We start from the raw sequence: 16,684 nt of genomic DNA, 5'->3' as shown, positions 1-16,684 counted from the left end.
CGATGCTCCAGGTGATGTCCTTTATGGATGTAATATATAAAATATATGAAAAGTAGTGCAACTGTAACGCAGAGTTATCCACACTTGACTTGGTATTTTGGTTCAGGTAGGCACCACGCAGAGTATTTTTCCTCCGTCAGTGTGAGCATGCGCAGTGTGCAGACGCTGGGACTCCATTCGGCAGAGGTTTCCCTGAGCCTCTGCATCCCGAACAGCTGTCCGCTGTGATAATAACTTCACCGGCTCTACACAAACACCGCGACCATGAGCGCAGATCATGCACACGGGAACTCGCAGGTAACCATGTAGTCAATAAATCATTTTTATGTTAATCAGCTTTGTGTTCATTCCTTTGTAATAACTGGAGTGTGAATTGTAATTATGTGGAATAACGCTACAGCTAATATAATAAGTTCCTATTTGTATAAACTTTAGATTTATGTGTCGTGTCATGTAGTTTATTGTTGGCAAAAAAATAAATTCCTGTATTTCCAGGGTTCATTTTGTGTGCCTATTGAAACTTGAATAACCGAGCTTACCGGCATTTCCAAAATTGCAATATTAAAATCGTCTTTTTTCATAATTTCCAGGTCAATTATGGATCCAAAGGAAGCGGTAGGTCCTCTGAAGAGGCTTCATTTTATCTCTATTCTCTCTGATGTGCAGCCGGACTCGCGATCTGTCTGCTGTTTAGTTCTTTAAAAGGACAGAAATGGCGTCCCAGAGACTAAGTCCCTTCTCCTCCACTCTGTTGCGGCTATTGTTCAAAAAGAGGGTCTGGAATGCACACTTGCGAGCCTCCGATTGTGAATCTGTTTGTGTGCACCGACGGGGCCTGGCGTCGTGTTTATTTTGCATGCTCGGTTTTGACAATATGCGCGTGCAATAACGGTGAATTTTGGAGCCGAAAGTGGCCGATTTGGGGCTGAGGACTTAGTCTCTGCGCCATTTTCTTTTTCTGCGTGCCTCGGCCGAATTGTGTGCCGTGATATGGAGGCGAGAGCTGGGCGTTGATCGGCTCTCCTCGGCCCCCGTATCTCACCAGCAGCAGCAGCAGCAGCAGCAGACACCCGGCCTCCATCTCTGTGCTGCAGGCCTTTACATCCGCACACACATGGGGGGGAAAACTTCCAAGTCACACAGAGGAGAAAGTTGCATTATTATTAAAAGCATATATATGCATAGAGCAGTGCATTTAATCTGCACGAATCACAGAGTATCCGTTACTCCTGCAAAGTTCAGAGCACTTTCCGTTTTTCTTGGAGGTTTAATTGGTGCCTGATGTGAAGCAGAACACTGTGTCAATTGATTTGGTTTTATTATTATTTGGGGATGCGCGTTACTGTTTCATAGAGCAGATGATAACCAGTTTATTAAAACTGCCATGACAACAGGGCGCCACGAGGTGATGATCAAGCCAAAACGGGTCTTTCTCTCAGCGGGGAACATTTTAATATTAGACTCGTGTCAGAAATGATTGTGACAGAGTAATCATCTGAATAGCTGCACTGAGAGAAGCTGAAGGCTTCATCACTGTACAGGTGTGGCCAGAGGATGAAGATGGAGGATTGTAGGTCAGCGTGTAACAGAGAGCACTGGTCAATATAGAGATTTAGTTTATTTTGCTTCCATAACTCGTCTTCTTTCAGAAAACATCAGAAACACACATTCGGGTTTTTATTTTACTATTTTGTAGATTTCTGCTAAATTCACCAAAGGTTACCTTTACATAATGCCTCATTTGCATATTTAAACATAACATTTCAGAAAACTTGTAATACATGTTGTGACTCTATTCACCTGTAGAGTCTCTTAATGTGAGTGATGAAGTGGTGAAGTTTCATGGTGATATCTATGAGTTCATGTGTTCACCTGTAGAGTCTCTAAATGTCTGTAATGTAACTAAACGTCTCTTTAAAGGACGTTTCCTCTAAATGAGTTTGTTCTCAGACTCTGATGATAAATCTCCACTTCAGCAGCTCTTACATTCACCAAACTTCACTGTTTCATTCCTCTCTGTGTGCTGAAGGTTAACACATCACTCACACACTCGTTTATACACATTTATTAATAAAACATGGAGGAAATAGATTTGTTTTTATGCCTGTTGACAGTATTTTGTGATTTATTGATTGATATAAAGAGATATCTATAATCCTCTCTGTAAAAACCTTTGACTCTATTATGTCAACAACATGAAACAATAATTTTGAACCTGACTTTATCCAATATTCATGTTCAATGTTCACATTAAATCATAACATTTTAGAAAACTTGTAATACAAAAAACAACCCCGTTCACTTGCAGACGGATGCTTTTTAAAAATTCTGTCTGCTTGTGTTCTGACACTTCTCAGCTCAAATAAACACAAAGCTGCGTCCACATTCATTCTCAGAGAGACACGTTTGGCAAAAGAAAGATGTAATGCTGTTAAACAGGTTTCTCTCGTTTGTGTCGCAGACGCCCACAAACATAAAGACAAGCACAAAGAACACCGACACAAAGACCACAAGAAAGACAAGGAGCGAGAGAAGATCAAGCACAGCAACAGGTAGGAGCTCTGCTTCTTTCATCGTGGACTAAACTCCAGTTGTTTCTGCATATAAACTGATCAATGCAGGTTTCCTACAGCTCCTGAATTGATCATCGTACCTGCTTGCATGTCGGCTTCGTATCCTGTTATGAGCTGCAGCTTTTAGCTGTCGAGTCTGAATCTTTAATGACAGAAGTCTGTGCATGTGGGAGCAAACACAAACTTGAAAGAATCTCCCAGGGTGCACTCTGAGGAATAAAGGTGCTAACTAGAACCATGTGAGCCATGGGAACCACGTCCAGCAGCGCTGGGCCTCATGAGGTTCCTAAAGGACCGGGCTGATGTGGTGCAGACAAAACCCACAACAATCCTGGTTCAGTTCTTGGGGCCATGAGGGGCCTTTGACTGTTATGCTTTCAACAAACCTTCAAGAACTCTTTCTTCCAAAGAGGTTTTTTTTGGGGGTGATTGACAAAGTCTCTTAATGGAACCCTTAGTTTCACAAAGAAACCTTCAGTTCTTCAGGAGCAAACGGTTCTCGGTGGAACCTCATCCCTTCAGGAAGAACCCTTAACATTAAGAGCGTAGTGCTGATTTCATTGACGTTAATAGAACCTTGTTATGTTAAATCAGACAACATTCATCTCAACGAGTCCATGAAAGACATCTGCAGAGCATTTGTAATGTGAGTGTTTGCGGGACGCTGGTCCCGTCTTCTCTTTGTCCCGTTTAAATACTTTTGGGCTGAAGGATGTTTGTCTCCGTTCTTATTGTCATTGTTTGGTAAAAGTAGTTTTAATTGAATACGTCTGGTGGTCGGTGTTTTGTCAACGACATCTTTTTTGTGTCTGCACATCTGGACCACGTCTGACCGTCTCACCCTTGACCTCTGACCTCTCAGCGAACACAAGGAGCACTCTGAGAAGAAACACAGAGACAAAGAGAAGCTGAAGCACAGCAACGGCAGCTCAGACAAGCACAGGGAGAAACACAGAGAGAAGAGGAGAGAAGACAAGGTTCGTCAACGGGCAGTCCGCCTGCCTCTCATTTAAGGCCTTTAAGTCTCAATGTTTTGTTTGTTTTCATCAGGACATCATTTCTACTTTGTAACATCAACTTAAAAAGTTGTCCAGTTCAAGTTTAGTACATTTGACTTCGTATTTTTCCCCGTTTTCCCGCAGATCAAAACATCCCAAGTAGAAAAGCCAAAAAAGGAGAAAGAGAATGGATATGTGAGGTAAACGGCGTAACGTTGTCCTGTCAGATGTGATAAGAAAGACATGTTGGACAGAAGTGCTTCGTCATTGTTTGGTTATGATCATCGAGATGTTTCGTCGCTAATATTCAGCTCGATGTTTGACGCAGAGAAAGAAGTCCGGCCGCCATTAAGAGCGAACCTGAAGAAGACAACGGCTTCTACTCGTCTCCCCAACACAACAAGACGTCCAAACGAGAGTACGACGATGAAGGGTGGGCGTCTAAACAAGATTTATTTAAACCAGATCTTTATGCTTCCTGTTCTGTCATCTGAGGTGCAGTTTCGACCAATCGATACGTTTGTTTTTCAGATTTGAATACAAGCCCAAAAAAGTGAAGACGGAGCACGACAAGAATGCCAAGAAGAGGAAGCATGAGTACGAAGAGGAGGACGAGGACGAGGTGCGTTACGTTTCTTTCTTTACGCTGATTACGTTCTCGTGTGTTGGTGTTCCCCACATTTATTCTGTCCTCTTCACTCGCTTTAAGGACATCAAGCCCAAGAAGAAGACAAAAGACAAGAAGGCCACGGAGGGAAAGAAAGGGAAAAAAGAGGAGGAGGAGAAGTGGAAATGGTGAGATGATGTTCAGGGACTAAATTAGATTAGATAGAAGTTTATTAATCCTGAAGGAAATTCTTGTGCCAGCGCTTCATTAAGATTACAACAGAAGAATAGAATAACAATATAAACATATATGAATAATAGAATAACAACTATTAGGTGTAAAATAAATAATTAAAATAGAATAGCAATAAGACTAAGATAAACAAATACAGAAAAAAGAATTCAACTAAAATAGAAAAAGTAAAATAACACATCACAGATTAAACACGAGTAAAAGTACAAAGTGTGTCAGAAGTGATACTAACACTCGAGCCTAATAGAAACTACAATAGAAAAGTAATATTCAGCATCATCTTCAGGGTGATACAGTAGAAAGTTATATTGCGCATCGATTAATGAAAATATTATTTCACATTAAATGAAATGTAATACAGCACACGGTGTGGTTATTATTGTTGTTATAGATCATTTTTCAGTTGTCCCTCCTGTAGAAGGGGGAGGGGTTATATAGTTTGATGGTCTCAGGTAGAAAAGACTTCCTGTGGTGGTCTATGGTGGTCTGTGGTGGTCTCAGTCCACGTCTGAAGGGGCTCTGAAGTGACTTCAGTGAGGCGTTCAGGGGACGAGAGGCGTTGCCCAGAATACTGAGTAGTTTCCTCATCAAAATAGTTTATTTTCCTCAGGAAGTTACACAGCAATTACAGTTAGCTGATGTAAACAGCCACTGAGAAGCAGGGCGGCCATGTTGTCGTCCTTTCTCTCACGGCTGTATGTTCCATGTCGTCAGGTGGGAGGAGGAACGAGCCACCGACGGATCCAAATGGCGCTTCCTTGAGCACAAGGGTCCAGTGTTTGCTCCGCCGTATGACGCCATGCCTGACAAAGTCAAGTTCTACTATGATGGTGAGTCCGTCAAACATTTATATTATATTATTAAAAAACACAGAAATGTGGGTCTCTACGGGTTCATAATAATTACTACAATGTGATTTTCTTTCTGTATTCGTAGGTAAGCCCATGAAACTGAATGCTCCTGCCGAGGAGGTTGCTACGTTTTTCGCCAAGATGTTGGATCACGAGTACACCACCAAGGACATCTTCAGGAAGAACTTCTTCAAGGACTGGAGGAAGGTGAGGAAGATGATCTACAGCCGCTGGGACCTATTTGAGTCCGTGCATGCCTCATCAGTCTTCTCTGTCACCTTTTAGGAAATGACATCGGAGGAGAAATCAAAGCTCAGCGACCTGAACAAGTGCGACTTCGGTGAGATGAGTGAGTACTTCAAGGCCCAATCAGAAGCCAGGAAACAGATGTCCAAAGCGGAGAAACAGGTCGGCCTGCGTCCACGCAGACTCTCCCAAACCCCTGAAAACATTACATCACCGTCGTTGTATTTTTGTTTTAATTGTATTTTCATGCACTTTTGCAGAAAATCAAAGAGGAGAACGAGAGACTCCTCCAGGAGTACGGTTTCTGCATCATGGACAACCACAAGGAGAGGATCGGAAACTTCCGCATCGAGCCGCCGGGACTGTTCCGAGGACGAGGAGATCACCCGAAGATGGGGATGCTGAAACGCCGCATCAGACCCCAAGACATCATCATTAACTGTAGCAAGTGGGTAACATCACCGTCACCGGTATCACCGTCACCGCTATCACGGCTATCACGGCTATCACTGCTATCACTGCCACGGATATTTGTCTTTCTTCTACATTGCGTCTGTTTCTGGCAACAATGTCTTGATGTCACCACTCTAACCACCATTGTTTGATAGACGAGCATCGGTCCTTTACTGTTTATTATCTATTTGTTTTACAGGAGACTTGATCTCATAGTTTGTAGCATAGTTTGTCTGACGGCCGTAACGTTAGAGGACGACAAGATTTTGAGCTTGGGTCTGCACGGTGGTGTGGTGTATTGCACTGGTTTCCCCACACAGGCAACAGAGGCCGGGGTTCGATTCCCGGGTTGGACGGTGTGACGTTTGCATGTTCTCCCCATTGTCAGCGTGGTGTTTTTCCCCCAAAGTCATGCAGCTCTGGTTAAGTGATGACTAAATTGCCCGTAGGTGTGAATGTGAGCGTTGTCTATATCTGTGTGCCCCCCCCCTACTCTATGTGGACCCTGAGTTTATTTCTGTGGATGCACAGGAAGACTTAATGTTGGTAGTACGTCTAGTACTGAGTTTTTACCACAAGGTGGCCCTGTCGAACCGTTGTAGGTGAAGTACATTGTGTGACTAGTGTGTGAGTTATAAGAGTACGGTGTGAACATGTAACAGAATAATCAAGTGTGTGCTTGTGGAAGTTATTAGTCCGTCAGAAGGACACATGCAGACTCTTTCTTTGTCTTCAGTCCCTGTTCGACCTCTCCTTTTCACTTTCTTTCCTCTTCATCTCCTCCCGTCCATCTTCTAACAGCCATGTTGTGATTCATAGACAGCGGGAAGACTTTTCTTTTTGTGTCCGTCACTCCATACCTAACGGGAAGTGTGTGTGTGTGTGTGTGTGTGTGTGTGTGTGTGTGTGTGTGTGTGTGTGTGTGTGTGTGTGTGTGTGTGTGTGTGTGTGTGTGTGTGTGTGTGTGTGTGTGTGTGTGTGTGTGTGTGTGTGTGTGTGTGTGTGCGTGCGTGCGTGCGTGCGTGCGTGCGTGCGTGCGTGCGTGCGTGCGTGCGTGCGTGCGTGCGTGCGTGCGTGCGTGCGTGCGTGCGTGCGTGCGTGCGTGCGTGCGTGCGTGCGTGCGTGCGTGCGTGTGAACAATAACATGACCCAGGGAGGACAAGTGGAGCCCCACATACTGGTTGTAAAGTAGTTTGTTGTACATTTCGCTATTGTCCCATAGCTGTGTTTTTACAATATAATGTTAATCTTAGACTGACCCATTGAAATGAAAAGAAAGCCCAAATATTTTTTAGAGGTACATTTTTTTTTTCAGGTCTGAAATAAATCAGGCGGAAACCTCCGGTTCTTTAAAGTGAAGCCAAAACTTCATGTGTTAAAGCTGTATTCTCTCTAGTGTCCACCAGGGGGCGACTCCTCTGGTTGTATAGAAGTCTATGAGAAAATGACTCTACTTCTCTCTTGATTTATTACCTCAGTAAACATTGTAAACATGAGTTTATGATCTCAATCTCTAGTTTCAAGTCTTCTTCAATACAGCATGATGTTCATTTAGTACATTATGGTCCATTTAGAGTCAAACAGACCATAAAGCAGGGGATGCTTTAGGGCGGGGCTACACAGTGATTGACAGGTCTCTACCACGTTGATGTCCGGTCTTAAAGTTGTCCGTGTTTTTGTCTTACAACTTTAACCCTTTCAGTGTGTTTTCACTTTATGAAAGTTAATCGTAACATTTTGGTTGTTATTCTGTGTCACTACTGCCAAGATGGAGACAGGTGGATCTGCTCACTTTGAGCCTCAATACGACTCTTCAGAAACCTCTGTTGTGACGTCACGGAGACGACGGAGAAAAACATACGTAGGGGACAGATTCCATGCTTATTTCTGGTAAACCTGCCTTTCTTCTGCAGGGACTCCAAGCAGCCTAAACCTCCCCCAGGGACACAGTGGAAGGAGGTTCGACATGACAACAAGGTGACCTGGCTGGCTTCTTGGACGGAGAACATCCAGGGATCCATCAAGTACATCATGTTGAATCCAAGCTCCAGGATCAAGGTACCCTCAGCTTCAACTCTCAAATAACGGACTTAATCCTAAATGTCAATATTTCTCCAGTTATTCATTGATGGAAACAAAAAATCCAGCGTTTCCCTGTTAAATTAACTGTTTGTGTGTGTGTGTGTGTGTGTGTGTGTGTGTGTGTGTGTGTGTGTGTGTGTGTGTGTGTGTGTGTGTGTGTGTGTGTGTGCAGGGGGAGAAAGACTGGCAGAAATATGAGACTGCTCGTCGGTTGAAGAAGTGTGTGGATCGCATCCGTACCCAGTATAGAGAGGACTGGAAGTCAAAAGAGATGAGGATCCGGCAGAGAGCGGTGGCTCTTTATTTCATAGACAAGGTGAGGAGAAATACAAAAAACAACCTAGTTTATTACAAACACCATCTTATCTTTGTGATTCATCTGAAGCACTGGATGGAGAATGAAATCTACCATCATAGTAAAGCTAACCCTAACCCTCAATGTTACAATGAAATGCTGGAATTTTAAATTCACTACATGTAGCGTCCAAAACCAGCAGCTGAGTTTAAACCTGCAACGCTCATAGGTGAAAGCAAAACAAAGGGTTTTTATTTTATTCAATTTCCCTCGAACATGTTGGTTGAAAACAGAATAGTTTTCTTCCCAAAAATTCTGCGGTTTATCTCGACACGCTCTAGATAGTTGCAACGGTTAATGCACAACATAATCCACACAACACAGTCTGTGCGGCTCCGCTCTGCTCCCCTCAGGGGGGTCTCATGGAAGAAATAGAATATAATAATAGAGGTGCCGTGTGTGGGATTTGGCGCCATCTAGTGGTGAGGTGGCAGATCGCAACCAGGAACACATACTTATTAATAGTATATTCCTTTTCTGCCAATAGATCCCCATAAATGCGACACACTGTTCATTTAATAAGTATGTTTTCGTTAGTTTATAATCTCCTGAGAATTAGAATGGTTGTATTGTCGTTAGCTAAGAAAGAATAGTTTATATCTTTACAGATCCCGAACAAAAAGGGTTTATTTGAACCGAAACACGATCTTTTCCTAAAACCAACAAACAAATGTAAATTCAGCCACAAAGCCCTGAACACAAAACACTGCCATGTGTTTTCATGTTTTCGTTTAGCCTACTGTAGTTCTACACGTTTGGCACATGGGAGAAGTTTCAGTTGGTTGCAATCTACAACCTCACCACTAGATGCCGCCAAAATCCCACACACTTTAACCGCAAGGGCTTTTTACTGTCGGTAAGTTCAGAGAACAAATCCTGAGAAAACTCTCAAGTCTTGATAATACTCACGATGTGTGATCACGTTACTTCTGTAGCTTGCACTGAGGGCGGGTAACGAAAAGGAGGAAGGTGAGACGGCGGACACCGTCGGCTGCTGCTCGCTGCGGGTGGAGCACATCAAGCTGTACCCCAAGATGGACGACCAGGAGTATGTGGTGGAGTTTGACTTCTTGGGAAAGGACTCCATCCGCTACTACAACAAGATCCCCGTGGAGAAGAGGGTAAGAAGGAGAACTTAAAGCACAAGACTGTGGTTTAGGCTGGTATTTATGAGGGTGGTGTTGGGTGTGTATTCGACAGATATGTTAATAAAGTGTTAATGAGATAAGAAGTCGCCTCCCTGAGGAGGATGTTTGCACAGACAGGTGATCAGGCACTAAAAGCTTTCCGTCAGCGCTGCCTCGGAGTGGTCTGCTTCCTGCTGTTACCAGAGTACACACACACACACACACACACACACACACACACAAACATACATGACACATGTTCTGTTTTCAGTCACAAATTCTTCAACACGCCTGGGCACCGTCTGTTTGGCTACACTTCCTCTCTGCAGCCCCATCCTCACCCAGAGAAGTTTATACAAGAGAGAAATTAACCTGGAATGAACCAGCTGCACGTGTCATCATGAACAGACATGATGTAGCGCCCCCATCTGGCAGACATGTGATTTTACACGCAACACTGTCAGTCTGAAGTGTTACATGTGAGTGATTTCATGAGTACAGATCTCCACCAGGTGTGTCTGCAATGACCACTGATGTAGTGACTGAATGAATACAACCCACACTTCACTTCATTCAAACGTAAAAACACACAAACGTATAAGACACAGAACTAAACTCACCAAGATGGCTGCCGGCGTAGCAGCGATGTACTCAGCAGTGTGTTTACTGAATGAGAGTTTAGCCGTGGACGGACACAGAGATCACATGATCCTCCTTGTGGAGATAATAATGAATCTTTGCTGTTGTTCCGATCAGGTGTTTAAGAACCTCCAGCTGTTCCTGGAGAACAAGCAGCCTGAAGACGACCTCTTCGACAGACTGAATGTAAGAAACACACACACGTGAATATCTGCCTCCGAAGCTTCAGTCTTAAGTGAACTGTTTAAAGCTCTAGTTTTTTTTAACTGCACCCTCTTCTCTCCCGCAGACTTCTATCCTGAATAAGCACCTTCAGGAGCTGATGGACGGCCTGACGGCGAAGGTCTTTCGCACCTACAACGCCTCCATCACCCTGCAGCAGCAGCTCAAGGAACTCGCCTGCCGTGAGTTACAGCAGCTTCACTTGAATGACTCTCAACACGGTTAAAACTCGCAATCGCTCTTTATAGTTTATCACTATTTTTACACATGAAAAATGCTTGTTCTTGCACTTTTTATGAGCTGAAAATGGCGATAAGATTTGACACAATGTGCTGCATAATTCTCAATATATATATATATATATATATTCTTATTCTTTTTAAACTACCTGATGTTATCACATGTATGACAGACACAGCATGCATAAAAGTCAACACCAACAGAACAGTGAAGTCTATTCAATAAGTGTAGAATAGATTAAAGGAATCTGGTGTTATCAATAATCACGCTTAAATATACATTATAAATGGAAAGTATCTGTTTGTAGCTAATATCTGACAAGGACAGATAATACAGCAAATCTTGATCTTCTCCCACAAAGGCTTTGTGGTGAAATATTCAACATTGAACATAAACTGATGTATTGTAAAAATGTATTTTTTAAGAATAGACTTATTGTGCCTTTAAATGCATAATCACTGCAAAACTTGGGTGAGTTATTTCAAAAAATGTTAATAATTTTGAACTACTTCTCCCACCTTGTTGTGTAATTGTTGGGTCTCCAGCTGAGGACAGCCTCCCAGCTAAAGTCCTGTCTTACAACCGGGCCAACCGGGCGGTGGCCATCCTCTGCAACCACCAGAGAGCTCCACCCAAAACATTTGAGAAGTCCATGCAGAACCTTCAGACCAAGGTAAACCCCTGTGCTCCAACTTCTCCTCGGTTTTGTTGTCCCCCCACAAGTGTTGTGGTTCAGGGTACGGTGTGAAGACATTTCCTCTCTAAGTGATGCAGGTTCTCTACTTCACTCACTTTGTTTGCTGTGATTGCAGATTGATGAGAAACAGAATCAGCTGTCTGCAGCCAGGAAGCAGCTGAAGGCTGCCAAGGCTGAACACAAGGCTTCCCATGACGACAAGAGCAAAAGGTAAGAAAGCCGGACCGGACCGCCGTCACAAAAGCAACAAAATGGAGCGTGGCCGTTGACGTAGTTATGTCGTTGAATAGCGCTGGGAACTGGCTAACAGCCGTCGCTAGGTGGAACGGAACAGGGTGAAACAAAAACATGATTGGTTGACGCTTCACTGGAGCGCTGAAAAAAGAAGTTGAGACTCTTTGAACTTTAATTTGTAGAGCGTCACACATGTCACACAGCAACAACAGACGTCAGTTTGTGGAGCATGAAAGCATGGTGGGATTAACGAGCTAGCTAGCTGACTCGACAGCTGTTCCATAAATAAAATTTGACAACTTAATGCGTCATCTGCACACTCTTGTCCTAGTGTAGGAAAGCACATTGCTATCACCATATGAGTGACAACTTTGTTCAGCTCATTTTCTATAACCAGTGTAGCATTAAAGCATGGTGGGATTAGCAAGCTAGCTAAGTAGTCAATCACCGTGTAGCCCCGCCCTAAAGCATCCCCTGCTTTATGGTCTGTTTGACTCTAAATGGACCATAATGTACTAAATGAACATCATGCTGTATTGAAGAAGACTTGAAACTAGAGATTGAGACCATAAACTCATGTTTACAATGTTTACTGAGGTAATAAATCAAGAGAGAAGTAGAGTCATTTTCTCATAGACTTCTATACAACCAGAGGAGTCACCCCCTGGTGGACACTAGAGAGAATGCATCTTTAACACATGAAGCATTGGTTTCACTCTGCAGAACCAGAGGTTGCCGCCTGGTGTAAACATTGCATTAGTTTTATCTGTACAGACATCAGCCTCATAATGTTTAGGACGTGTTTTTCACTCACTATAACTCTTCTTCTGTCTGTCGCTGCGTCTCCCAGGGTTGTGGAGTTGAAGCGTAAAGCTGTCCAGAGGATAGAGGAGCAGCTGATGAAGCTCCAGGTTCAGGCCACCGACCGAGAGGAGAACAAGCAGATCGCTCTGGGCACCTCCAAGCTCAACTACCTGGATCCCCGGATCTCTGTCGCATGGTATTTATGTGGCACAGCAGAAGCTGTTTACCTCCGTTCATTCACTGCTAACTATTATTTGATTACAGGTGTTACGGTGACATTAAACGAGTAAGCCGCCTACTGTTTAATAGGCCAGCTGTCTCTGGGGTGGGGGGTAGGGGGGGTGCACATCTACCTTGATGACAGAAAGGCAGGAAATGCTCTTGCATTGTAGGAAAAGGAGCAGCACAAGCGAAAAAAAAAGAAAGAAAAAGCTAACGGCTGCAGAAGGAAAATAAGAGGAAGAAAAGCGTGTGAGCGCGAGGAACAATGGGGTTTGTTTCTGAAAAGCCAGGGAGCGTCCCCAAACAGCACTCCTTCCTCCATGTGGGAAGTCAATGAGGAGCTGTCTGTGGCTCAATGGAGGGGGCCACGCCACAGCCAAAAGGGGAGCAGTGCTCGGCCCTCCCTTTTTACTCGTGCCCCCGCGGCTATTTATGGATAGAGCCTCCTCCTCAAAGCACAATGGATTCAGGAATGCTCCGTGTTTTTTGCCCTGATTGTAAGAGTGTAAGGGATGGGGGGTCCCCGCTCGTAGGGCGGTGCATGGGAACCTACATGTACACTGCAGTGCTATGTGTGAATATGTGTGACAGGGATGAAAACATCGAGGTCCAATCGTGTTATTTCTGTCCTGCAGAGAGCGGTTTCTGTTGTTAGCTGCTAGCGAGCTACTATTTACGTTAATATGGGACGAAGTCTATTACGTATATGCTATGCACTGTCATCATTATGTATTTGGGGAGTTTACTGTAGAATAATTTATTATATTTATTTAATTGATTGAATGAATACAACCCATTCGGCTATAAATAGTTCACTGATTAAAACACTATTTACATGTCTTAAAAATCTACATTTGAGTAAATATTTTGCAGCCAAATCAAATTCTTTACAAGATATTAAACCTTAGTTTCTTTATAATACATTTAATACTTGACTTGTTTCTTTACAGGGTTTCTATAAAGGTAATAAAGTAGTGAATGAATATGAGACATGAGTTTATAGATAATTACAATCCCTCCTGGTCACTGTGGAGGTTTATGGTGTTTTAAACCTACAGTCTATGTTCATGTCTCTGAGTTACACTCGTCGTCTTTTTGATTCCTCACAGCTCACGTTGTTTGTTCGTCCTCTGGTGTTTCAGAGAACAATGCAACGAACAGCACAGAGAGGATAAACGCCTCCGTTCATGCTCGGAGCTCGCGTACTGTCTGCGGAGGCTAACGCGAGTTTAAACAAATCTTAAGGCATCGTAAAAGATATTTCATTCAAATTCAAAAACAAGCGGCGAAGTCATCGTCGGGGTAAAAAACATTTCGTACAATCTTGTAGCCAAAAACCAAATTAAACTGCAGCGGCTGAGTGGTGGCGAGGTACTCAGCAGTGTGTTTACTGGTAGTTAGACTAATATAGCAATACATAGTGGACTCTTCCCCAGTTCAATAATAACAAGCAGGAACAAGCCATGCTCACTGATGATGTACCGACATTAAGAATGCACACAAAACAAATCGTTTGAGATTTTCTGTCACTTCTTCCTTGAACTTCCTGAATAATGAATAGTGAGCAGATGAGTTGTTTTTTTTCGTCCCTCCTCTCCAGGTGCAAGAAATGGGTCGTTCCCATTGAGAAGATCTACAACAAGACCCAGAGGGAGAAGTTTGCCTGGGCGATAGACATGGCAGAGAAGGACTACGAGTTTTAAACACACTTTGACGTTTTATCTTTTCAAAACACGCCTTTGATTGTAGAGGTTTGTAGTCGATGTCAAATGATCCCACAGTGTGTGGTCACGGCACGGCTGTTGGAGCTGTGACATCAGTATATATATATATATATATATATATATATATGTGTATATATACACACATATGGATTGGCTGTGAATATAGGAACTCCTGAACCATGTGACGAAGCTGCCAATGGGCGACTCTCTTAAAATAAATGACAGTAGTGTGTATGTAGCTGCGGCTATCTGCCCACCATTAAAACACCGATGAACACGTTAGTATTATCTTTAGTCACGACACGACTGTACTGAGATGTGTAAGCCATCAGACTTTGCTGAGACGTTCTATATTCTCATAGAATAATGAATTAATAAATGTTTGTACGGGGAGGCTGCGAGGAGCAACACGAGAGAGATAATAGGATGAATTTCAATTTGTGGAATTGTGTGAACGATTGGTATATAAAATGATAATAAAATGACAGACTGGTGGTCGTGTGAAGTATAGAAAACCCCACTAGCACTAAGTTCATGTAATTATTCGCACACAGAATGTCATCTTTTTCATTTAGTTTGGTTTGCTGTTTTATTTCAGGGATGTACATATTTATTTGTCATTTTTAAGTAACTATGATTCAGCGTTTTATAAAGAAATGTGTGCTGTATGCATCGTCAACAAGAAGCTCTTCATTGCTTATATGCAACTCGTGTGTGTGTGTGTGTGTGTGTGTGTGTGTGTGTGTGTGTGTGTGTGTGTGTGTGTGTGTGTGTGTGTGTGTGTGTGTGTGTGTGTGTGTGTGTGTGCGTGTGTGTGTGTGTGTGTGTCCACAGATTTACAGTCGTAACAATCCTCTCGTATTTTACTTGAAACAGCTCAAGTTCGACATCGTGTTGTCGTGTTTTCGTGTACCGGAGCTGAGAGAGACTGTTCCTTCACATGGTTTTCAAAGAGGGACGTGGATTTAAAAACAGAAGGATCACAGAGGAGGTCCATCATTGTAGTGTTTGTATCGCTGTGAATAAGCAGAAAAGTGTGCTTCTTAAGGTTTTCCAAATGTGAATGGATATTATAACTTTTGTCATTAATATTTTGTGCTATTTGATCATTTATCACACAACTCTGGATTGGTTGAATGCTTGTTGTTTTGAGCTTTGTAGTTTTCAGAATAAAACATTGATCTTTTCCTTTTTGTTTTTATTATATGTGTGTAAAAAGGGATTAAATCAAGCCGATCCACTAAGTATACAAAGAGAAACACAATCCTGTCAGAGATGTAATCAACTGATCGGTCAGGTCAGAGATCATAGTTCAATTACCAATAATCAAAAACAATTGATTTCCTGATATAGTTTCTATTGTTGTTGTTTTTGTTGACAGAAGAGACGTTTGTCAATTATAAAAACAAAACTTGGGCTTTTATTGGTAATTATAATAATAATACAGCTAATTATGAAGTACAGTATCAGGTCTGTCTCTTTAAGAGGCCGGTAACAGGCGCTCCTACTGGAGGCACGAGCTGCGTCAAGCTAACGAGAGAACCGCAGCATTACCGGAAGTAGGGGAATTATGCCAAAATAAATGCATAAAGGTAAAGAATGGCGTATTTTAAAGGCCAATCCAAGGAATGTATATATATATATGTATATATGTATGTATATATATATATGTATATATGTATATATATATGTGTATATATATATGTATGTGTATATATATATGTATATATATGTATGTGTATATATATATATGTATATATATATGTATGTGTATATATGTATGTATATATATATATATGTATGTATATATATATATATATGTATGTATATATATATATATATATATATATATATATGTATGTGTATATATGTATATATATATATATATATATGTATGTATATATATATATATATGTATATATATATATACAGTATATTGTATCCATAATAAAAGTTATTGAGGGAAACATCAGATCATGAAAACACAAATCTTTCTAATAAATGATGAAAGTTGTTTGTGGTCCTTTTGTTGTTCAGTCTACAATGAACATTTATTTAAACCAGATGTTGAATCAGAAAACGAATCAAATATAAAGCTAGAGTTTAATCTGTGATCCGTCTTCACTGTTTACATGTTGAACAAAATCTCATCAGTCCGATCGGCTGCAGCGTCCAATCACATGACTGATGAACAATGAGGGGGCGTGTCGGCCGTTAAAACACTTCCTGGAAGTCTGTTCTCGTGAGTCCTCGCTCATGGCTCCTCAGAGATGCCCTCCTCGATCCTCGCTCCTCCGAGCTACATTAGAGACACATTCCCCTACATTCCCCTTTAAGCAGCAGAAAATGGAAATACTA

The 16,684-nt window shown here is 42.2% G+C and overlaps 1 protein-coding gene across 1 annotated transcript; it reads left to right on the top strand.

Annotated features, from left to right (window-relative positions):
• The first annotated feature begins 2 nt into the window (after window positions 1-2).
• Window positions 3-15,506, top strand: top1b (DNA topoisomerase Ib). Its single transcript, XM_076101303.1, has 21 exons — window positions 3-297; window positions 591-615; window positions 2,462-2,552; window positions 3,436-3,550; window positions 3,716-3,771; window positions 3,900-4,004; window positions 4,103-4,193; window positions 4,281-4,366; window positions 5,145-5,260; window positions 5,367-5,488; window positions 5,567-5,689; window positions 5,788-5,975; window positions 7,894-8,038; window positions 8,235-8,378; window positions 9,353-9,538; window positions 10,301-10,369; window positions 10,473-10,587; window positions 11,191-11,318; window positions 11,458-11,552; window positions 12,427-12,576; window positions 14,203-15,506. Exons 1-21 carry the CDS (start codon window positions 265-267, stop codon window positions 14,303-14,305), a joined length of 2,286 nt encoding a protein of 761 aa, XP_075957418.1. The 5' UTR covers window positions 3-264; the 3' UTR covers window positions 14,306-15,506.
• The last annotated feature ends 1,178 nt before the right edge of the window (window positions 15,507-16,684 follow it).

This window comes from Anarhichas minor, unplaced genomic scaffold (genome assembly GCF_050575085.1).
Source record: "Anarhichas minor isolate MPS153535 unplaced genomic scaffold, ASM5057508v1 ptg000003l, whole genome shotgun sequence".
NCBI lineage: Eukaryota > Metazoa > Chordata > Actinopteri > Perciformes > Anarhichadidae > Anarhichas > Anarhichas minor.
The sequence above is the reverse complement of the archived record's forward strand: the minus strand, read 5'-3'. Positions and strand labels throughout refer to the sequence as shown.

What these genes read in the sequence shown, in the direction of transcription:
- top1b (XM_076101303.1), top strand. Translation starts at nt 265, where the DNA reads ATGAGCGCAGATCATGCACACGGGAACTCGCAG. An exon ending in GAGGAGGAGAAGTGGAAATG is followed by an intron (nt 4,367 to 5,144) that starts GTGAGATGATGT and finishes CCATGTCGTCAG; the next exon opens with GTGGGAGGAGGAACGAGCCA. An exon ending in ATCATCATTAACTGTAGCAA is followed by an intron (nt 5,976 to 7,893) that starts GTGGGTAACATC and finishes TTTCTTCTGCAG; the next exon opens with GGACTCCAAGCAGCCTAAAC.